This window comes from Aulonocara stuartgranti (assembly GCF_965226115.1).
Source record: "Aulonocara stuartgranti genome assembly, chromosome: 12".
Lineage (NCBI taxonomy): Eukaryota > Metazoa > Chordata > Actinopteri > Cichliformes > Cichlidae > Aulonocara > Aulonocara stuartgranti.
Genome location: NC_138948.1, coordinates 2,543,823 through 2,567,742, shown reverse-complemented (window position 1 = coordinate 2,567,742; position 23,920 = coordinate 2,543,823). Strand labels below are relative to the sequence as shown.

Here is a 23,920-nt window from a genome sequence, read left to right as displayed (position 1 = left end):
GTACAGGTGCCAGCTGGAGAGATAATTGGTTCCTACCCTCAGGAGGCAACAGCTTGCACTACAATGCATCATTGTTGGGCTGTAGTGGACACAGTCTGCAGATTTAAATATGTAATGATCGGCTGCTTAAACGGCACAAATTATTTCAGTGACACTACACAGCTGTGTGTTTTTTCTCATTCCCCACATATCGAGTACTGTGTCGTGGTTTACTTTGCTGGACGGTATTCGGCTCTTCTTTTCAGTTTGTTTTTTAGAAGAACACGTTTAAAGTTGTCCTGCTTACCACTGCCTTGCAGTTTTACTTTGTATTAAGTGAAATCAACAGGAAACAGGAAAAGTTTTGACTAGCTTAATTTCTGATGCCGTCTTTTTCTAGATATCCAGAGAATCGTCCATCCTACCCGTCTCTTGTTCTGTCTCCCGTTGCCCCGTCGTGGTCAATGCCTGGCCCTCTCCGAGCTCGGCTCTACTGGACGGTTCGTCCTGTTAAAGGGAGTTTTTCTTCCCACTGTCGCCGAGCGCTTGCTCATAGGGGGTCGTATCATTGTTGGGGTATACTGTTGTGAATTGGTGCTATGTGAATAAACCTGAGATAAATAAGGCAACAAGTGAAGTTTCAGCTTTTTGGCAGAATCTTGATGCTAACTTTACAGCCTCGTTTCAGTTGGTCCATCCAGGCAAAAGCAGCTTTGCTGAATGGGAAAAATGCACAGATGTGGACAGATGATAAACTACGTGTGTGTGTGATTATCATCGTTCTTCCCCAGTGTTCCTTCTGTCTCTGCGTTTAGTTGATATCTTTTTCCTGTTTTACTTTGACTGTTAGCGTTGTCTTCCTTTGAGTTTCACTTCTACCCTCGCGACTGTGTTGACAAACAAAGGTTTGTCTCGCCTCAGACCTCACAGTCCCCACTGAGCCTTCAGTGTGGACGCAATCATCACGAGCATGTTTAAACTGTTGTTTAGTTTAAATTTATTTCCTCACAGGGTTCAAAGTATAAATACACACCCAAATATATACATACACTCCCACTAATATTGGTTAAATGGTACTTTAGCACTTTGATCAGATACTGATGGTAATTCTGGATGAAGACTTGACTCCAACTGGAATTATTCATTTAAATTGGATGGTTTGTCGACATGGACTCGGCATTTAAGTTTTCAGTAGGGTTGAGGTCAGGAAAGATCATTCCAGAAGCTTAATGTGAGCCCGCTTTATTTATTCCAATAAATAAAGCAGTTCTGACATGTGTTTGAGATCATTGTCCTGCTGGAACATCCAGTTGTGTCCAAGTTTCAACGTCTGTTGATCAGAGGAGAAAAGTTTGGAGATTATTCTCTTTCTTCATTATACTGTCCATTTTTTGCACTGGCAGCAAACCAGCCCCCGTCATAAATTCAAACTTGTGTGTCAGAAGAAAAACTCAAAGAAATCACTAAAGGCCCAAAATTTGTGTGACATTGACACTCATCGTGAGCGTATGTGAGCTGCAGTGATGTCCTTCCACTTATTTCCTGTTCACGGTTGTTTCCAGTGTCGTCTGTAAAACGTTGATTCCTGCAGGATAATGTGAGGTTTGAATTTCACATCCTGTTAGGCACAAGTGGAACATCTCACCACCATGAACGCTCAGACATGCCACTGCACACTGGAAATGTCATATATTTTATTTTATTGTGATATCTCGAAAAAGAAAATAATGCTGGGGTTTCCTTGTCTTGCACCTCCGTTTATAAGGACTGAGAACCCTGCGCTATTGTCAGGGCGGATTCTTTACGTGGATACATCTTTTTTGTCACTGGTACTGCAAAACTATCATAATTGTGTGTGTGTGTGTGTGTGTGTGTGTGTGTGTGTGTGTGTGTGTGTGTGTGTGTGTGTGTGTGCAGGACTTTCCCAGCCTCCTTAAGCTATGAACCGCCAGCATGTTGCCCCCATTGGCCCCCGGGCCTGTCAGCTTCGACAACATGGTAATTAAGTGGGAGCTACTTGTCAAAAGCTGCAAGGCTACACATTTCTTATTGGATTACAAGGTGGTGGGAAGGAATGCAGGAACTGGCCGGCGTTCCTCTCCCTGCTGCTGGTACAGGAGGAGGGAAAAAACATGGGTGGAATGAATAGAGAGCCTACCCTTCCCTTCACGCCCGCTGATCGCTAATGCAAAATAAGGCATGTGCCATTTATTTCAAGAGTCAAAATAACCCACCGTGTGATTTTTCTGGGAATGTGTGGGTGTGTGGGAGGGTTGAGTTTGTGGTGCTTAATAGATTCTTAATGTGCAAAAGATTATCAGATGGGCTAAGAGTTGCTGCCGTGACAATGGCAACAGTGGGACGGATGGCTTGGTTTAACACCTGGAGAAGGGTTCGCCGGTGTGTGCTTGTGTGTGGGTGTGTGTGTGTCTGTCATGGATTGAGCCGACGCAGGCGGTGATAAAGCAATAAACCCGGCGCACAGTCACTGACAGGGCAGCCAAATGCTATATGGGCAGCAGAGGAGAAGAATGGAGCTGTTGTATCATAGCAGGGGAACTCTGTACAACACCATCCCTCCGTTTTATTTTCACCTTTTGGACTTTTGTTTCAATATTTCTGACTCACTGCTACAGTCCAGGCTGCTGTCATGGTCTCTAGTTTACACACACAAATCCAGCCTATCAGATGCGTCTCTGCCCCCATACTGGCAACCGCACAACATAATGACTTCAGAATAAGGACACCATCTGCATTTTCTATAAGCCTTTTTTACTGTATAGAGGTGAATGGACGCTCACAGCAAAACTGCACCAAAAGCATAATTAATTTGGTGGGTGCATTGTTAAATTATCAGCTACCATTAATAAGCTTTGATAATGAGCTGCATTTATAAACTGTGCAGGTGCAAAATTAGCATATTCAGTGCAAAGTAAAGCATGAAAAAAGCTGTTTGCACAATGAAGTGCTCAGGAAGTTTTCACATAATTACAAATGTGCAAAAGGCACCAACAAACTGTGCAAAGAGTTTCCTGTTTATTTCTGCTGGACATCCTAACATGGTCGTCTGTGGGGACTGAGGGACTGAGATTTCCTCTTGATGGAAACCAAATGCTCCCAACTAAAACTACAGAGACACACCCTTTAAAAAAAAGTATCCTCACATTAGCTCAGTGTGGTCATTTGGGTTTTTGTGAATCCCCAAAATTAAACAACAGTCAGCAAAGGAGAACATTATTGTCAGAGAAAATATACTTCATCATGCTTTAGTCAGAGCGGCGATGCTTAGTTTTTTATACATATACCTGAATGTGAGTAATGGATGTGTGAGCACTGAAGTGCAGCCATATGTTTAACGTGGACATTCGACTGTATGAGCAACAAATGCATTCAGTGACCTCTGCTCTGCTGTTTGCCTTGAAACAAGAGCCATGAAAGACTGAATTCCCAGAGGTGTGTGTGTGTGTGTGTGTGTGTGTGTGTGTGTGTGTGTGTGTGTGTGTGTGTGTGTGTGTGTCTGTTCATGCTGTGATGAAGGAGAGAGACTGAAGTCTCTAAATGGTAAACGACACCTGTGTACGCCAAACAAAATGCTACTGTGTGAACTACAACTGCTGATAAGGGGGAGGGTGGAGGGTGGAGGGGTGAGGGGCGCCGGGAGGGGACCCCAGGGGAGCGACTTAACAAACCAGTTCTCTCTGCTGACATGCTAAATCGCACACTTTGGGAATGAGACTGTGAGGACTTCAGCAGATATTTATCAGTGGCGGTTAGTGCAGACAAACACTGTCACCTTCTGCAGAGCACACACACACACATTGATAAGTCATAGATAAAACACTGTCTTCATTGTGCTCTGAGTACATATCAGATTTGATACTTTGGGGCTATAGATGGAGTATGTTTAATCTGTAAAAGGCTGTGTAAACAACACTGAATTCAGTTGAATTCAGAATGAAAACACAGCCTGATACAGTCAACATCTTTAAAACGTTAAGCTCTCATATTCAGTTACACTTTGTAAACCATGTTTAATCCACAACACCCTTCTTACAGCGTCTCAGTGAACTATGCACAGCATGAATCAATGTATAAGAAGATGGCTGCAGCCACGTCCAGACGAAGCTGCGCTGTGAATCCTTGAGTTAAACCTCTTTGACAAATAAACGGTGACTTTAACAGAGAAACTGAGGACACTGCATGAAATATGGTGGCAGCCACAACGTAAGCTTGCCCTGAATCGTACACTGCTTCATCCTGCTTTTTAACTCTAACAGGGATGTTGCAAAATGATTGTGATATTATGTTCAATAATACTTAGAACTAGCAACGGATACCATAAACTCCCGAGAAAGTGTTTGCTGAGTAAACAGTAGAGAAACAGGTGCACACAACCAACCACATGTGAAAACAATCTGTGAATGAGGACAGGACAGACGGGGAAACTAACACGAGACGCTAAAAGACACTAGTGCTGTATTTTTGTGCCACTATTCTGAGCGCACGTAAAAATAATTTGAGCGCACGTAATAAAAGTTTGCAGGTGCAGGTGTTGCATTTTGAAATGTGAAATTTATTTTGAGCGAAGAAAAGCTCAATTTGAGTGAACAAAATTCATTGCTGCGTGCAAAAACTGTATTTCAGTGTTTGCTGTTATCCACACACACACACACACACACACACACACACACACAGCAGCCCCTCTCGCTCAGTTTTTACATTTGCGCTCGCTCCCAATGTGTCGCTCTCAACATTTCTGCCCGTGCGCGTTCAACTCTTTCTCTACACCGTTATATTTGTGCCACAAAACCAGCCAATCACAGACTTGGATGCAAAAAAATCTGATTGGCTGTTTTGGTCTCCAATCAGCTCGAAATGACGAAATGCAATATCCCAGAATGCATTTGGTCCAAAACTCAAACGAGGCAGTGGCGGAGTTTGAAATATTCCTCTGTCTGGGTCATAAAATAAACTTTTAAGATATTTTCATGCGAGAATGTTTCTGTGTAAACTTCAAATACCTGCTCGATTTATCAACACATCACATATTTGCATAAGTGCTCTAACGTATTCGGAGGTGCGTACTTGTGTTCTCGTGTACTCGTGATACGTCATCAGTCGGAGACCAAGTACTGTTCCAATTCAAAGTACGCATCAAGCCGAGAACACGAAAAATTCCCGATGTGTTCTCGCTCCGCCTTTTTTATCGAGCATGCATCTTTGGTGACGTGTGTGGACTTGGTACAGCTAAATATCCCAGAATGCATTTCGTCCAAAACTCAAACGCGGCAATGGCGGACGAGCGCGGCTAAAAACTTTTAAATATTTCTCTTTCTGGGTCACAAAATAAACTTCTAAGATATTTTCAAGCTAGAATGTAGCTGTGTAAATATTCAAATATTTGTTCAGTTCTCTTCCAAACCCCAGCAGCTGTCTATTGTAATTTTTGAGTGTCCACTAAAATCAAAATAAAAGCGTTCTAACATCTTACCTGCTTGTTTTTATTAAGGCATACATGTACACTATACGGACTCGCGTACTTGAGAATTGAGAAAGGGGCCAAGTTAACCATAAAAACCCTGAAAACCATCAATTTCACACCCGAGCCTTAACTCTCGCGGCCCGGTACCATCTAAGTTTAAAAGTAGGAGCCAAATCGTCCTCACAATGCAGATATGTCCACATCACCAAGGTCCCCAAGAAGGTGAGTAAACATACCCACACACACATATTCGTTTTCATATCTTAGTGAGGACATCTCATTGACATAATGCTTTCCCTGGCTGCTCAGCCTAAACACAACCTAACCGTACTCCTGACATTAAAACCACATTTTGAGTCTCAAAAATGCCTCAAACGCGTGGACACAAGCATTTTGTCCCCATAAGTGAATGTTGGTCCCCACAAGTATAGTAACATGCAGGTTGTCTGTCCTCACAAAGATGTCTTAACATGTACACACACACACACAGAGTGAAAAACAAAGTGCAACCGCAAGCTACTTAAAGTGATGTAAGTCGTCATCGGTGACACAAAATGTCATCGTCTGGCCAAATCCAATTACAGCAGCAACGAGGAAGCTGTTCAAGACAATCACACGCCCACAGTCTCTGCTTTACGTGAGACGTCTCAGCAGGCTTAAAGAAGAGAAAAGTAAAGGAAAAATGCTTCTTTTTATCAGGCGAGTGGTTTCGCTGCAGATTCATGCCGATGAAACGTCCGTGCCAGAAACAAGAGATTAGTGACTTTTTTTAACCTCCTGTCTTGTTCATTATTGCACAGATCAGAGTTCTGCTGCTCATGTGAAACCCGTGTTTGGAGCTTCCTTTCAACACACACACTCACACACACAAACTCACACACACACACACACACACACACACACACACGCTGAGAGGCTGTAAGTGGAAAGGAATGAGTGGAGAAATGCATCATGAACGGATGAGATGATGCTGCTCGCAGATTTATGAGCCGATATCGTGTTTCAGCCCCTGAAGAGCATATTTAGTCTACATCCACTCTGTCACATCCACACCTCATTTATGTGGTTTACTTGTGAAATTTGTCTTTGTGCAAAACTCTAGTGATAAAAACATTCCTGGGATTTTCTTTTTCTTAGTTTTTCACTGAGGCTCTGCAGGAGTGATGGGATATTGTCCGCTACATTCATTTGAAACATATTTTAGTTGTCGCAGAGTTACTGTAAAAACTTAATGACCCTGCAAACGACTAAAGTGCAAAGGTCAAGGAAACAGGTTTTTAACCACGTTATGGAAAAGTAAGGTTAAAATGTCTGCAGGACGAGTCTGTAACTCTAGTTCCCTTTTCTTAAAGAAGCCCTGATTATAGTCGAGGAACAGCTCGTCTGAATTTATGCTTTTAATGGGCACGAAACAAACGAGGTGTTACAAAATGAAGTATTAAGTCTAAGCCCAAATATTAAATTATTAATAGTGCAACATGAAAAAAATGATTAAAAAAACATTAGGGTTGTGTGTGTTTCCGTCAGAGGACTGAAGTTCCTCGTGTTTCTGCGTCCGGCCACAGTCGTTCATCGCTCGGTGCAGACTAACTTCTGACCTAAACAACAACCCGCTCGCACTTCCAGCCGTCACAACTCGAGTATGAAATGACATCGGACACTTTTTATGGAAGTTCAGTCTTATAAAGTTTATTGACGTGAGGGAAACATCGACATCGTGTTTAAATACTCGACACAAATAAAGTTATTCAAACATGCGCGTGTAAAATATTATACACTGTACATAAATATTACACTGAAAAAACAATCATTTCAAACTGGTCTATTTTCCGATGCAGTGCTCACGTTTACATTTGACCCCGAAAACCACAACTGCAGCTGATCTCTGGCTGAGACAAGCCTCGTGTTTATAGTGCAACAAAGGACACCTCGTGGATTTTAATGGAATGCTCGACTTATGGCGGGCGTGGGCCGTTTCAGGATGGCCTCCACGGAGAAGGACAGAGACTCGCTGGGCGCCATCTTGGTCCCTACAGGCTTCGACAGAAAGTCTTTGGCGTACCTGTCTGCGAGTTTTACCGCCTGAAAGTCTTTGGCAGAGCTCTCCCTGTACTTGCGGGCCGCCTCCTCTAACAGCTCCTTGCAGTACGGAGCTCTGAGCTCTGGCCCGGACCCGCCGCTGGCTTTTTCACTCAGCGAGTGCTGGATGAGGGAGTGAAAGGAGTTGAGTTTCATGGAAGGCTTAGCACTGTCCTTGCTTAACTTGCTGAGGACTTGGCTGGAGTTTTGGGAATGAGGGTGGTTGGGGAAAGATTGTCCAAAGCTCCTCTTAGGAGGAGAGAAGGCCGAGCACTCCCTCTGCTCCCCCTGGGTGACAGCAGGAGGTTTGGGGTCGGGCCTCTGAGGGTCTGATAAGTCCTGCAGAGCAGCGGCTCGGGATCCCTCCAATTTAGCAGCGAGCGCGGCCTCCTGCTCTGGTGGCTGACTCTCAGCGGGCATCGCTTTGGGCTCCCACACAGCACCGGGCTTCATGTTCTGCACCGCCGTGGCGTTAAACAGGCACTGCTGGTACAGAAGAGCGTCTCCCAGGTTGGCTGCGCCGCGGGGCCACATCACGAAGCCACCTCGCGACGGCTGCAGCGGGTAATGGCGGTAGGTGGTCGCCACGCTGACGTTGGAGGAGATGAGCTCGACGTTCCCAGGGGTCGAGGGGTACTGCATGCCCAGATCCAGGCAGTTAGGGGAGAGGAAGCTGCACAGCTCTTTGGGCTGCGGCTCGACCGGAGCTGCCGGCGAGTAGGCCGTCTTGTAGGAGTTGTACTCAGACGAGTGGTGGACCAAGCCGTTGGGGAAGAGGAGAGAGCCTGGAGCCCCCTGGTTGTTCTCCATCAGCTCTCGTTCTTTGTACTCCCGCTCCAGCATGATGGTTTCCAGCTCCTTGTCTGCAAAAGCCCTTCTCTTCCTCATGCGGTCGCTCAGCGGAGGGGGAAGAGACGGGTTGGCTGCCAGGAACGGATCAGACTGCACCGGGCGATATCCTGTCATCGAAAATCAAACATTTACTTCAACTTTTATGACATCGAGTGTGTTTGGAATTATATTACGACACCCAACATAGATAATAATCTAATTAGCTATTTATACTTTGTAATGCTGCTAAACGAGTTAGCGTATCACGTGCCAGAGTTTTACTGCTTACAGATGTTAGCACGTCCTTATCGCCCCGTTGGTGTTAAAGGAAAAAGAAATGTAAGCCCCGCTTCGAGCGAAGGAGAGGCAGAAGAGGAGCTTTTCTTTTTGTCTGAGCCGTACCTTCGAGGATGCTTTTGGCGAGCATGGTGGACGGTCGGATGTGTCGCTGATATATCGTCCTCCTCTCTGCAGGAATTGGTTTCCCGGATATGCCTTTCTTATCCTGAGAAATTAGAGAAACAAAAGAAAAATATTTAAAAGACGCTGACAGAGTGTTCGCCTTAATCCTTGTTAAAATAACTGATTTTTCACAGCTGAGGTCCAAGTCCCATGTATGTTTGGATAATAAAAACCAGCCTCTTAATAATAATCCAGTTAAAATATGGGCAGCGACACACATTTCTCGTGTTATTACAGCCTTGAAAAGGCCTCGAAACAGCCCTAAACAGGACGGAGACGCAGGCCTAACAAGTCAATCTAACATTTAACACATTTAGTTTTTATTTTTTTGCAGTAATAGAAATGAGAGAAAGTGTTTGTTAAAGATATAAACTTGGACATTTAACAGGAGCTCAGCTGATGACACAAACTGGGAAACATTCATCTGGTCTCATCTTTAAAATGCTGGCGCCGTAACAGTTTTGCTCTTTTACAGAAATATGCGCAGATTTTTCACACACACATGGAACAGCTGTGATTTTGTGTTTTTATTCAAATTCTCTTCCTAAGCCTTTATTTGGGGGAAAAACAAAATATTCCTCATTTGCTGAATGAACCTCGAAAACCTCCAACGGCTCCTCGGATGTGCCTTTATATTCGTGTTTGTTCAGTGAAGCTAACAAAGCGATATAAAGTGCACGCTGAGCGACTGCATTCACGCTGAATACTGAGCCTCGGCTTTACTCTGATCAGCTGCAAGCCCGAACACAGAGCCTTTAAAATAACACGGACTGCGCTTCTGAAGGCTTCGGGTTCTTATAAAAACTTTGGAAGAATCAGCGCAGCGATTTTCTTTTTCTTCCACTGTAGCACAAAGGTCAGTGTGCAAATGTGCCGCAGTTATCAAAAACAACACGAAGAAGCGCTCGACTTTCCCACAGACAAAAGCAGAAACTGCCCCGTTTACAAAAGAAGGACTTCAGCACAACAGAAGCTGCGATCACAGAAGCAAGGCCTGATTCACTAACACTGAGGGGTCAAAGGCCACAGGTCACTGTAGCGGCTCCAAGTGCCACAGCTTGCTGTGTGAGGAGATAAATATGTTGAGCTGCCTGATTTCAAACAGTCCTGATCATCTGAACTTTCCACTGAAAACCCTGAGCTGCAGGGCAGCAGTGATCCAGGCTCAGACTTCCAAGCAAGCAGCTGATTAACCGGAGACTTCATCACACACGTGAGTCCTTCCTGCGTTATTAGCGCGAAGCACCTGAACGCATCAGCACAGCACCTCCACCACACACCACCCTCAGTCTCACCTCCGTGGCCTGCTGCCTCCTCAGGGCCACCTGCGCCGCCATCACCCGCTGCCGCTCCACCACCAGCAGGCAGTTGGCGCACTGGCAGTCCCTCCAGCGGCAGAAGCGCTTGTGGCCCTTCAGGCAGGACACCACGCCGTGGTTGCGGCAGCGGGCGCACTTCGGCGTGCGGCTCAGTTTCCTCTGGTCACCCGCGCACATGGGGCCCGCCCTGTCGCGGCTCTTAGTGCCGGGGCAGTCGTCCTCTGAGGCGGCGTGGCCGAGCTGCGGAGAGCCGGGGCGCTCGGAGGAGTCGGCCAGCTCTTCGCTCTCCGTCTCCAGGCTCTCCACGTCGATCTCCAGCTCACACCCGGAGTTCTCTGACATGTCTGCCGGATTTAAAGCCAGTTTGTACCTGGAGACGAATACGAGTTATTAGATTAGATCAGGTGAGAAAAACTGGCACTTAAAATATGTAAATATCACCAGCTTGTCAGACTTAACACACCAAATATTCCCATTTCCTCATCTGGACAGTTTCATGAATTATCCCAAACTTTCAGGTCTGTCATTTCTTATTTAAAAAATAATAAAATAAAAATATTTTAGTCTAGTAAGTAGATTATCTACAAGAATAAAAAGATAATAATAAATCTGTTGTTCGTTTTTTTTTTTATTTAAAACAGTTTGAAGTTTTTCAGAAGGCTGAACATTTATTTTTATTTACAGCTGTGAAATATTTTAACACGACAGTTTGTAATCAGAGAAAGTGAGGCCTTAATAAAACCAGAACTAGTAAAACTCCAACAGTCTGCTGGATCTCAGAGGAGTTTGTCACATAACCCGGGATATTTGGGTCACGCTGGCTCACAGAGTTTAATTAAACCGGTTTAATTAATCTGCGTCTGAGCGACTGAGCCGAGAAACACTTTTAAAAAACGGAATGAATTTTACCTCCAGGAGTCCAGCAGGGCGGGGCAACGTCGTTAACACCGTGATGAACGCCACACTCACACACACACACACACGGTCCAGACTCAAGCTTGTAATTAGCCGTTAATTGAGCGGATAAACGCAGACGCGCCGGGGACGCGTCCAACTTTCCTCTGACTCGGACACAAGGAGCCACACCGCTATGAACCGAAGCAGGCTGCCCTCTGATTGGCTCATTTACAAACACGCAAAGAGCCAATAGGAGCAGGAGCAGTTATGCAGGGGGCGGGCGGAGCGTCGGCCACAAGCACCGCGCGCCCTGCGGTTACTTCAGGAGGTCACTTTCCAGGAAAGACAGGCCGAAAGTGGGAAGATGTGAAAAAGAGAAAGTCGTCCAGGAAACCAGCGCAACAGTTTATCACGTCGCATGTCTGCGTTTAATTTCAGGTTCGTGTGAGCAGAAACGGAGCTTCAGGCCTGGCTCACTGTCCTCATGGAAATCGAGCTTTTTAGTTTTCAGCTGAAAAAACGAACAAATGAAACAGAATTTTCCAAAACTGTAACTTTCAGTGAGCAAATGAGGAAAACTGTCATTTATTGATAAGTAAACCTTTAAAAAGAGAAGATGATATTATAAAGATTGAAAAAAGATTGAACCTGGTGGATTCACTTCCTGACGTCATTATTCTGCTGGGCCTCTGCCCACAGACGGGGGTGGGCGGGGCGATACAGGTGTCCTGCGGGTTGTTACAGTCCGTGCAGCTGGCACAGATAACCGGGGAAGATTACCGTGTTTTCACAACAATCACACCTGAGAGAAAAACCCACCGTGTCAGCATGAAGAGGAGCCCCACACAAAACAGCAGCTGGAGGATACGGAGGCCCAAATGTGCCTCAGACCAGCAGACGCGTTATTTAGAATATCTGAATATTATATTAATACATCTGATTATTATTATTCGCTGCTTTTATTTTGGAAATCCACCCTCATAATTCTCCTTTAATGCTATAAACGGCTGAGATGAAGTCCCGGGTGTCTGAGTGCTCTCTCTCTGGTCCTCAGTGTCTTTTTCACCCGTGACACTAATGACTGAACGTGGGCCTTGCACGCGTGCATCTTTGTTTGCGGGCTGCTGATTGAGAGTCAGCCTCACAAAGACAAAAACACGGACACGTGACATTTATTCATTGTCAACCGACTTTCACGGGAACTGACTGCGGGACAAAGCACACGCGCACACAGGCTTTCACAGTGGACGGCAGCGCTGACTGCTGCGAGTTAATGTCACGCATGTGCTGCATTGAGAAAGAAGGCCGTGGGACTCTGTCCTGCGGGATTTTTTCAAACTAAAAATGTCCACATATTTTTAATTTACTGTCACTGTGCGCATGCGTAATATTAAAAAGAGATTTTCTTAAATGACATTTTTATCTGTTTATAATTCTCATTATCATTAAGATAATATAAGAATTCAATTAATGTGATTTTTCTCCGGTGCAAATTTAAATATAGTTACAGACTGTTATTAGCTCTTTGTTTTCCGTGACGAGTTCAGATCTTTATTTCTTATTTTCACGGAGGACCTGGTCCCGCTTTGTGCTTTTCTGGCACGCGGACTCAAGGTGAGCCGGTGTTGTGCCAAAAAGTGATCGCCTGGCAAAAACTGATGTCCAATGTTTCCGTGTATTTTTTATGTGTAATATCAGTTTTTCAAGTATCTTTACAACTCTGTGTTATTGTACATTATAACCAACCCGCTCCTTTATCCCCACCTAAAATATTTTTACTGATTATCGTAATATTTGCTGCTGTGCTCTTGGCCAACTTACTCTTAAAAACACATTTTTAATGTTAATGAGTTTTTTTTAACTACATAAATAAAGGTTATATAAAAGTCGCTGCCAAATGCAGCTTCTACCTTGTTACACGAATGTTGTTTGTGGCTCAAGATGACTTTGTGTCATCCAATTTGACATGTTTCACATATTATAGCCCAACAAGTTACTTATAGCAGTTTAAATACGAGCAATCACTTTTTGGCAAATATTAAAAGTGCCAAAAAGTGTCCGCAGGTGCAGCTTTATTTGCTTCTTCGTCTTAATTTACTGCGGAGGTTACGAGCAGCCCACCCGCGGCTGCTGCTTCCACGCCGGGAATGCTTTGATCCTGAGAGCGGGCCGGAGGGCCGGACAGGCGGGTCGCGCAGAGCCGGACCCTCCAGGAGAAATGTGGACGTCACGGCCTGGAGGTCTTTCAATGACTTTTCAGAGAGGGGTTATTTTTGAACTCTTCGGAGTTCCTTGAAGGAATTATATGGATCCGTGAAATAGTTGTAGGCTTTAAGGAGTTAATCTAAGGGATGTTTGGTGAATTCCCAAGGCCAAGGAATTTCCAGGTTTTAGCTGAACTCCGCATAAGGATTTTCCAGGGACCTTTAATTTGATTTAAGAAATGTAGCTTGTTAAAGGGTCTTTGCAGGGAGTCCTGATTTTGTATTGATTATTTATTAATTCTGATATTTTTCCTTCGTGGAATTTGATCATTTTGCGGGTGTTCGCTTATCTGCTCAGAGGTTGGGGTGTATCAGACAGTTAGGTGAGGACTCTGGGAATCACTGATTGGGTTTTAGGCACTGATGGAATTTCATAAACATTCACGGGTCTGTTAAGTCTTGATTGCTTTAAAAGAAGCTTTGAGAAGAAAATGTAAGTTAATATTAATTTTAGGTGCTTTGCAAACCCCCCTCAACCTTTTTGGGGTGTTGTAAGAGAGATTTGCTCCACTTAGCAATTTCAGAGGTTATTACGAGGAAACCCAGAGATCCTTGAACAAATTCCATGATCACCTCAGGAATCCTGAGATCTTCGATCAGTTTTCCTGGATCCTGGAGTGGTTTTGAAACATTACAGATGTTTCCGGCCTGTGACTTTTTTAGAGTATTTCCTGAAACCAGGAAATCTTAGTTTTTGTTCCCTGAAGATTTTCTGTGGGGATGTTCAGCGGGGTTCCCTGTCCAATGTCACAAATGCGACAATACATCTCCTCAGACAGTATCGCCCCAGTTTGGATGTTCCTGATGTTCCTGTAAAGAAACCAGTCTGTGATAACCGAGAGTCATTAGTCATCTCATGACTTTTATTCATCTGAACCTTCGAATGGTGTCTCTTTAGTATGATTCCATAAACATTTTAGGAATAGTTTTCCACATTTCGTTGTTGTTTTGTGGGAGTGGCTCCCTGCCTTTGATTTTCCTGCACCAGGTATTTCCCCAAAAACAAACGTAAGAAGACAGAGTTCAGGTCCAACATGACATCATGAAAACAATTTTAAACAGCACAGGAAACAGTTTTCAGAACATTAAAGGCTTCTTTCATTCCCACAGCGTGCACAGATATGTGACAGTGTGTGTTTATAAAAATCATGTGTTAACTGCATTTGGGCTTTTTGTGGAAACATGCAGGAAGCAGCGATTTTGGCTGATATGACCTTTGCGTGGATGCAGACACACAGTCCTCACATGCTGTCCAGTTTACTTTGGGCCTGATTGAAACAGCAGCATCTCGTTGGAAGCGTCCTGCTGTGCATGCCGTAAAGTGTAACAGGAGCTGTGTATAGACAGAACGAGCAGCGTGGGATCACTGGGGATCCTGCTATGTTAATTAGCCTCTGATGGACCGACAACACATGCAGCTGAATAGAAAACCAGGCGGGGCGACATTTGTCTCTGTCTGAAGGAGGCTGACACCTCGACCTCTCATGGCCAATGTGCAACAAACAGGAGGACGTGTCCTACAGCTGCCTGACAAGCTTCATCCACGCTTTTTACTTTCATCTGCATTTGCTGCACCCAGCCAGTTCCCTGTAACCCGACTGCTGGTCATCATGTGATAATTGGGACATTTTCTCTGTGAGAAAGAGAAGCAGCTTTAAAGTAAACTTACATTCCTTCAGTCTGAGTTTGCACTGACATTATCGATGCACTGAATAAAAGATGTTACTTACAAGCTCCCCACACTTTCATTTGGAGAATAATATTGTAATGTATGTTTGCACTGATTGCCGATCACGCTTCAACTGAGTCGTCCTCGGTCAGAAGGAATGGTACTCCACAGTGATGTAGTTCAAATAACTTTACTAAAGAGGTGGCAGATGACATCAACAGGATGTACAGCGTTGGTAGGGAGGCATTACAGTATTCACATGCAGGTAACGGGGGTGTGAGTGTGTATATGGGTATGTGTGTGTGTGTGGTCATATGGTAAGCACGCACGCAGTATTAACTCACACCGAATGCACGTTAATACGTTACTCCTCCGACACACCTCTCATCTGTGCAGCGCTGCGCTGAACACGTTCCCAACCGGAAGTACAGATACCGAGGTGCATCATGGGTAACGTAGTATAAAACAGCTACAGTGAACAAGCGGACTTTTAACAGCCGCCCCTGTATTTGTAGGCAAATACACTCCCGCTAGAGTCCTTCTATTTTGAAACAGTGTCATTTGAGTCCTCAGGAACTTTGGGAAGTTCCACCAACTTAGTTACCGGGCGAACATAGGTACTGTCTTTAACCTTGACCTCGGCAGCTCGAACAACGCCATCAATCCCTGGGAAAACTTTGGCAATGGTACCCACAGGCCAAAGGCCTCTAGGCAAGTTACAGTCCACAATCATAACAGCTTGTCCCACAGCCATGTTGTCAGTGGACCTCCTCCATTTCTGTCGGAGTTGCAGTCCTGGGAGGTAGTTCTGTATGAACCGCTTCCAGAAGTGGTCGCTGATGACCTGACTGTGCCTCCATCTTCTGTTAGAAAGAGTGCCTGAGGGGCCGTAAGCTGCCTGGGGTAGTGCCGAATCATGCCGCCCCATCAAGAGAAGATTCGGTGTGATGGGATCTGGGTCAGCTATGTCAGCCGATGCATAGCCAAGCGGCTTTGAGTTCAAAATGCCCTCAACCTCTATGAGAGCAGTGAGTAGGACTTCTTCCACCACAACTTGGTCCTTCAGGACCACTTGCAGAGCTGACTTCACTGCTCTGATTTCCCTTTCCCATGCTCCTCCGAAATGAGGAGAGTGTGGGGGATTGAAGCAGAAGTTGATAGTCTGCTTGGCCAGTTGCTGCTTGAGGTCCGGCTCCATGTTTTCAAACGCCGTTTGGAGTTCTCTGTGCCCACCTCTGAAATTGGTCCCTCGATCAGACCACATCTCGTATGGCTTTCCTCGGCGTGCAATAAATCTGCGTAATGACATAAGGAAGGAATCGGTGTCAAGACTAGGGAGGAGATCAAGGTGCACGCATCTGGTTGTAAGACACTTGTAGATGATTCCCCAGCGTTTCTCTCTTCTACGACCTATCTTTATCGTGTATGGCCCAAAACAGTCTACGCCCGTTGACCAGAACGGCGGCTTATAGAGTCTCAGCCGCGATGAAGGTAAGTCAGCCATTTTGGGTGTAGAAGGTGAGGCGCGCCATCTCCTACAGTCCACACACTGGTGCTGATGCGTCTTAATGGCTTGACGTCCTCTGAGAATCCAATAGGTGCGCCGTATTTCCGCAAACAGCCTCTCTGCACCTAGATGAAGGAGCTGGTCATCATAAGTTTTTATGATGAGCTTGGTCAGGGGATGTTCAGCTGCTAATACAATGGGATGGATACTGTCTGGATCTAAGTCGGCAGCTCGACGGAGGCGGCCTCCGACTCTGATGAGACCGGTAAGACTGTCATATTCAGGGGACAGCACGCTAAGACGGCTGTCTGAGCGGACTGGGTGCCCGATCTGGAGGGCTCGGGCCTCCTCTGAGAAGCTGTCAGTCTGTGCCGAGCGAAGCAGCATGGTTTTGGTTTCTAGTTGCTCCGCTGCTGTAATAGGAGCGTCAGCCGCCCCGTGTTGGGTCTGGTAGGTAGCAGCAATCAGCTCATCTAGCGTGGCATACTGTGTTGGATCCGGTAAAGTCGGGGATGCAGAAGCGTGCCCACAGAATGCAGTCTTCCTGAGCTCTGCCTCACTGCATGCCGGGAACTCTGTTGGAAACTTAGGCCAAGTGTCAGCAGTTTGTGACAGAAAGGGTGGACCATGTGACCAACGATTGCGGACAGTTAGGTCAGCGAGATGTTTCCCTCTGGTGATGTCATCAGCAGGATTGAGGTCAGAGGTCACATACCGCCACTGTTCAGGAGATGTCAGCTCCTGTATTTCACAGATTCTAGTCCCCACAAATACCTTATAGCGACAGGAACTAGACTGGATCCACTGCAGCACCGTTGTGGAGTCTGTCCACAGGTAGATCGATTTCAGGAGGATGGTGAGCTCTGTCTGGAGTAATTTGGCCAATTGGGCTCCTGTGAGTGCTGCGCAAAGCTCCAGCCGGGGCATTGACACCTGTTTGCGTGGGGCCACTCTGGAGCGAGCCATCAGGAATGATGTGGCGATGGGCAGTTGCTGCTCGATTACTCGGAGATAAGCCACAGCCCCATACGCCTTTTCTGATGCGTCACAGAATATGTGAGCCTCGTATGTCACATTGCTGGAGTTGTGAGAAGGAGTGTAGCAGCGGGGAATGGTGACATGCTGAAGGTGTGACAGTTCACCTTCCCACTCAAGCCAGGACTGAAGTAGATTCCCTTCGATGGGCTCATCCCATCCTCTCTCTGTGCTCCACAGGGCCTGTACAATCAGCTTGGCCCTTGTAGTGTAGGGACAAATATAACCTAAGGGGTCATACTGGGTAGCTAGTACCTTGTACACGTTGCGCAGCGTGACCGTGGAGTAGGTTATAGGGCGGTGCTTATATCCCAGGACATCTGTCGGGCAGTGCCAGCTGAGTCCTAATGTTGACTCTTGTGGGTCGAGACTTTTGAAGTTCAGCCAAAGCTCGCAGCTCTCTGATCTAGCTGAAGCGGGCAGGTGAGCAACTACTTCGGGCACGTTGCTCGCCCACTGACGTATCTCGAATCCTCCTTGAATGAGTAAATCTCTCATTCGGTCGATGAGCTGCTTTGCCTCTTCTGGGTTGGATAGGGACTGTAAACAGTTATCCACATAGAAGGCTGTGTGGACAGAGTCACAGATGTCCTTGTGGGTGTCTTCGTGCTCCCTTGCATGTCTCTGTAGGGCGAAAATAGCACAACAGGGGCTACATGTCGTTCCGAAGGGCAAAACTCTCCACTCATATACGTCTGGGGGCCGGTCAGTTTCACAATCCCTCCACAGAAACCGTAGCAGAGGACAATCCTCTGGGAGCAGCCGAATCTGGTGAAACATGGCTCTGATATCTCCACTCACAGCTACAGGGTGTTGGCGGAAGCGGAGTAATACCCCCAGCAGAGTGGGCCCCAAGGGAGGTCCTGGTAAGAGGTAGTGGTTCAGGACGGCCCCCTGAAACTCAAACGAACAGTTGAAGACCACCCTAGCCTTATTATTGTGATGTACCATGTGGTGGGGTACATACCATGACTCAGAAGGGCTATGTGTCTCATCTGGGCTCAGCTTAACAACATAACCAGAATCTACTAACCTGTGGATCTCCTGGCTGTATGTGAGGGTCAGATCAGGATTCTTGGCCAGCTTACGTTCGGTGGATCTGAGGAGGCCTTTTACTGCTTCAGGAGAGACACACATCCGTGGAAAGTCCCTTCTTCTCAGCAGCGGAGTGGCGTATCTCTCGACACCGTCTACTGGGACTCTGATAGTCTTTGTCTCCAACATAGCTACCGCCTCTCTGTCCTCCTTTGACCGTGTGACCTCCTTCTCTGTCCTGTAGGGGGGAGCATCTAGTTGCCACAAACGCTTCACATCTTGATGCACGGCCTCTGCAGGAGAAAGGCACATGTTCAGGCACTGCAGGTCCCCCTCAGATGTAGGCATACTACTGGCCGGCCCCTGGATGGCCCATCCGAGCTTGGTGCAGATAGCTACTGGCCCTTTGGACGACCCCCGAAGGACGGGGCGGACAGGGGTGATGAGATGAGCGTTATCTGAGCCAATCAGCACCAAAGGTTGGATCTGGTTAAATCCCTCAATCTGGACTTTCTGTAAGTGAAGATACTTCTTCTTTAGCTGTTCAGCTGGACATGACTGAGTAGCTAGGCTCAGTTGTTGGGCTGTGAAGGCATGTGTTACTTTGTACCTCACTTTGGGCTTAGCCCTTGGTGAAACCTGAAATGAGACAAAGCCTCCCTTCATCTGGATTACATCTCGACGGATAGTTCTCAGTGAGAGTGTTGCTTCCTCCTGTTCCAAACCTAGAGCTGTAACTGCCGCTGGAAGCACAACAGTCTTCTCTGAGCCGTCATCGAGCACAGCAAATGTATCCAGTGATTTGCTCCCATGATGTAGTTGGATTGGTACTACCTTAAGCATAACACGACCTGAGTGACTTGAATAGTCTAGGTAGACCATACTAGTACTCACAGTTAGTATGTTAGGGTCCCGCTTCTTGGCCTCAACCAGGTCATGGAGCACCGACAAATGCTGGTCACCACAGGTGCTGCACGGCTTCTTCAGAGTGCACTGCTCTGGAGAATGTTTACGGCCACAGCGCCAGCATTTGGCCTTCTCTGTAATCCAGGTAGCCATAGCTTTGAGGTCTAGCCTTTTGAATCCATCACAGCCATTCAGATAATGCTCTGTCCCTTCGCAGTATGGACAATAAGGTTTGAACTTCTGTTTCTTCTTAAGTTGGACTGTCGGATCTGGAGCTGTAGATTCTCCCTCCTGTTTTAGCTTGGCTTGGGCTGGATTTGGGCCGTAGTAGATGGAAGCAGATCTGTTGTGTGGCTTGAGCCCTGCTGAGGCTTTGAGTAGGTTCTTCTCTGGACGTGGCTTGTCCGGGGGCATTTGAGAGGCTTGTCTGGATAGCTGAAGGACTTGGGATTTCCGTTCGAGCCATTCTGAGAAGTCGTACATATTGTATGTTCGGCTGCTGCCACTGCGGATGATCCCCCGGGTGATACAGTACTCGATGAAGTTGTCCCTGTAGTTCAGAGGGAGCTTGGTAAGCAGTCTGTCCACATGTGAACCACAATGAAGCTCACTGGCTGCTACTTCATCCATGGTACTGAGAAGCCCGACCAGGCTGGACACCGACAGGGAGAGGTCTTCAATAGCTTGAGAATCGCCGGCTCTAATAGGGGGGCAGTTTAATATAGTGCTAAGCTCACTTTGGACTAACTGCCTTGGCTGTCCATACCTCTGCTCTAGCGCCCTCATTGCACTAGTGTAGGGAGTGCGGTCGTGAATGTAGCGCTTGGCTACCTGTAAGGCGCTGGGATGCTCTAGATGATCTAGTAGGACCTGATACTTGTAATCTTCTCCCAGATGAGAATGTGGCCCTAAGGTGCTGTCCAGCCCTTTCTTCAATAAGGCAAAGTCACTCTCTCTCCCCGACCGGAAGATCACCAGCTTAGGCTTTGGGATGCCATATGAAGACGCCACCATCATCTCCATCAGGTTTGGTAGAGGCGTTCCTGCTGGGTAAATTGTGGCAGCCTGTGGATTATGGTGTTCGGCAGAGGAAGATGATGAATAGTTACATCCTGAGGGATAAGGAACATAGTATTTGCCAGCTGGATCGGGCAAAGCTTCAGGATGCAGTATGGTGGGCACAGGGTGATGAGCTTCTGCCCACTGTGATGGCTGGGGCACAGGCGCTGGTGGACGTGAAGGTTGCTGCAAGTACACAGGATTAGCTGGATGTCTGACTTGGAAGACAGGAGCAGCGGGATGTGACATCCGCTGCAGACTCATTGGGTCCACAGCCTGTGATAGCTGGTGCACTGAAAGATGAGCATGTTGTAGTGGCTGATCAGCTGGGGATGCAGAATGTAATAGCTGCACCTGGCCTGGCCTGTTCATCAGGAGCTGATGTTCCGATCGCTGATATGAGAAGGGTTCAGCAGTGCATCGCCCAGGTCTCCTGAGTGGCGTCGATGCAGCTACATAAGTGGCAGGGTGCAGCACTGGCTGAATGTGAAGGCTCGCTTTACGGGGAGGTGATGGAGCAGATGTTTCCACTGGCGTCGGCATGTTCGCCGGTGTTGTGGTGTCATGTAACACCTCATTGCTAGGTTGTAGTGGTGCAACTTCTGTTATGGAGGAAATATGTTGGGGTTGTTCTAACGCTCCTGTTTCTGGGGGAAGAGGACTGCCAGGTTTAGAAGCTTGCTCCAAACGCTCCACCCGCTTCAGTAATGTCCCACGAGTTTCCTCCATAGACACTTGCAGTTGAGTCATGTGTTGGAGGACACTGCTCCAAACTGATTCCATCTTCTGCCATCTCTCATCCTCTTCATAGTCGGAGCTGCTTGAACTACTTGGAGCGCTAGATGGCTCAGTTAGGTTGTGCTCATAGTCCACCAGATGTCCTGGAAGTTTCTTCTCCCGCGTTGGACGGGGGCTACTCGATGCACCTCTATCCTGAGGGTTTGCCATCTCATTAACTCAGCCAAGGCGAATCCGGCTCGAAGGACCACTTGTAATGTATGTTTGCACTGATTGCCGATCACGCTTCAACTGAGTCGTCCTCGGTCAGAAGGAATGGTACTCCACAGTGATGTAGTTCAAATAACTTTACTAAAGAGGTGGCAGATGACATCAACAGGATGTACAGCGTTGGTAGGGAGGCATTACAGTATTCACATGCAGGTAACGGGGGTGTGAGTGTGTATATGGGTATGTGTGTGTGTGTGGTCATATGGTAAGCACGCACGCAGTATTAACTCACACCGAATGCACGTTAATACGTTACTCCTCCGACACACCTCTCATCTGTGCAGCGCTGCGCTGAACACGTTCCCAACCGGAAGTACAGATACCGAGGTGCATCATGGGTAACGTAGTATAAAACAGCTACAGTGAACAAGCGGACTTTTAACAAATATCGTTGTGATGTTTGTGAATTACACTTGTATCATATCCAGAAAACTTTCCTTTTATCCTAGTTTCACTTTTATGTAAAAGTATTGTATGTAAAAAATATTTATGTGGATAGAATTTTTTAGCACACAAGCATGCGCTGCAGTTTAACAGGAATGTGAAGTTTTTAAGATTAAAACGTGACATTCCTCTGTTGTCCACTGGGTGGCAGCCTTCAGCCGGAAATCCAGCGATGTTCTGTTATTCTTACTCCACAAAAAAACAAACAAACAACAACAACAAAAACAATTGATGTAAAAGTTCCTCTCGTTGTTTGAAAGAGTCCAGATCATTTAACCTCTTTGCTATAATTAAACTATTGATTAATATTACTAGTCTGCATTTGATCAAAAGTCTTCTGCTTTGGATGTAAATTGGATTTCTTATTGTGGGGTTTAGATTACATTAGCTTCAAAGATATTTCATTTTTTACATTTTACAGCTGGTTACACTGTTTAGCTCAATTTTAGTCATTAACTATCAGCTGGTAATATTTAACCTTTCCTCATTATGTAGCAATTTACACACACACACACACACACACACACAGCCTGTCAGATCGGATGTTGTGACATTGAGAAAGGTCAGTTTTACCGGGAATATGATGGCATACATGTGTTGGCTCCACATCCAAACACGCTGAATCATTTCATAATGTGAGCACAGCACAGTTAATGCATTTCACTGAGTCTTTCAACAGCTTACTGTAAAGGAGACTGAGCAGTATGACTTGGTTAAAGCCAAACCCGTAACATTACATATTTCTTGCTATTAGAAAGGTCAAAGGTCAGAGCAGTGACGACATTGATTCCGGTTCAAAAGAGCCAGATTTCATGAAAATGAATGGATAGTGCAGGAAGAGTGGCTGTCTGAAAATTAGATGGATTATCTTTTTTGTTTTTTTGTATTTATAATTCAGTTTCCACATTTCTTCCTTCCAGGAGTCCAAAAAAAAAAGAAGAAGAAAAAAGAAAGAAAGAAACTAAGTACAAAATTAAGTTGATGTTAAAAGTGTTCTCATTAAATATTAGGTATAAAATCCGTTAATGAGTCACATGTTACTACTTTAAAGTAGTTTTTTTAAAGAAAATATTTGGTAAATTAATCAATTAATGGAATAAATGTTTATGTGCTGAAGATGCAGGACTGAGGCCAGAGCTCCTGTTTGTCAATATCAGTGTGGTACATAAAATGTCCAGTAAAAGCAACAACAACAACAACAATAATAATAATAATAATAATAATAATAATAATAATAATAATAATAATAATAAAGAACTGGCAGAAGAAAATAAAAGCTTGTTATTTTGCGGTTTGTCCACCAGAGGGCGCTCTGCAGCTTCCCTGTTGGCAGCACACCTGAGTCTGAATCCATATATTGCAAAGAATTAATCAATAAAACAAAGATTATTTTTAAATGGCATCATTATATTATGTCAGCAAAGCCTCATAAATATGTGACTGCACATGAATGTTAGGAAATCTGTTTGTTTCATGAGTCTGAAAGACAAAATAATAATATTGGTCAATGAATCGGATTCTTAAACCACTCAATAATAAGATGGCATCAGTCTTGAAAATATCCCAAAAAAATGTCCAAAATAACAGACAAACAGATTATTTTATTGATAATTTGGTTTCACGTGTCTTTCCGCGTGTATAAGATCACTCTGACGCTTCTCTCGTGTTTTGCATCCACATTTTAATTAGTAAAGCAGCAGCTGTCAGGTGACTGTAGTGCAGTAAAAACAGTGGCGAGCAGCACACGAGGAAATATCACTGCGCTGTCACAAAGCGCAGAAACAGTTGCCGAGCTGTCCATGAGCAAGGCAGGGGTTCAGCTTCCGGGCGTGTCCTTCCTCTTTCCTGCCCACACTGTCGGGGATTCTGTGGCTTTCATTTCTCACATCACTCGTCTTCGTTACATCTACTGTTTTGAAAATCTTCATTATCCACGTCACGAGA

At 45.7% G+C, this 23,920-nt stretch overlaps 1 protein-coding gene across 1 annotated transcript; it reads right to left on the bottom strand.

Annotated features, from left to right (window-relative positions):
• Positions 1-7,134: 7,134 nt before the first annotated feature.
• dmrt2a (doublesex and mab-3 related transcription factor 2a) lies at positions 7,135-12,818 on the bottom strand. The gene is made up of 4 exons (XM_082555467.1): positions 11,062-12,818; positions 10,129-10,522; positions 8,774-8,876; positions 7,135-8,499 (listed from the first exon to the last, which is right to left on the bottom strand). Exons 2-4 carry the CDS (start codon positions 10,492-10,494, stop codon positions 7,400-7,402), a joined length of 1,569 nt encoding a protein of 522 aa, XP_082411593.1. The 5' UTR covers positions 10,495-10,522; positions 11,062-12,818; the 3' UTR covers positions 7,135-7,399.
• Between the last annotated feature and the right edge of the window lie 11,102 nt (positions 12,819-23,920).

What these genes read in the sequence shown, in the direction of transcription:
- dmrt2a (XM_082555467.1), bottom strand. Translation starts at nt 10,494, where the DNA reads ATGTCAGAGAACTCCGGGTGTGAGCTGGAGATCGACGTGGAGAGCCTG. An exon ending in GGAGGCAGCAGGCCACGGAG is followed by an intron (nt 8,877 to 10,128) that starts GTGAGACTGAGG and finishes CTAATTTCTCAG; the next exon opens with GATAAGAAAGGCATATCCGG. An exon ending in CGCCAAAAGCATCCTCGAAG is followed by an intron (nt 8,500 to 8,773) that starts GTACGGCTCAGA and finishes TTTCGATGACAG; the next exon opens with GATATCGCCCGGTGCAGTCT.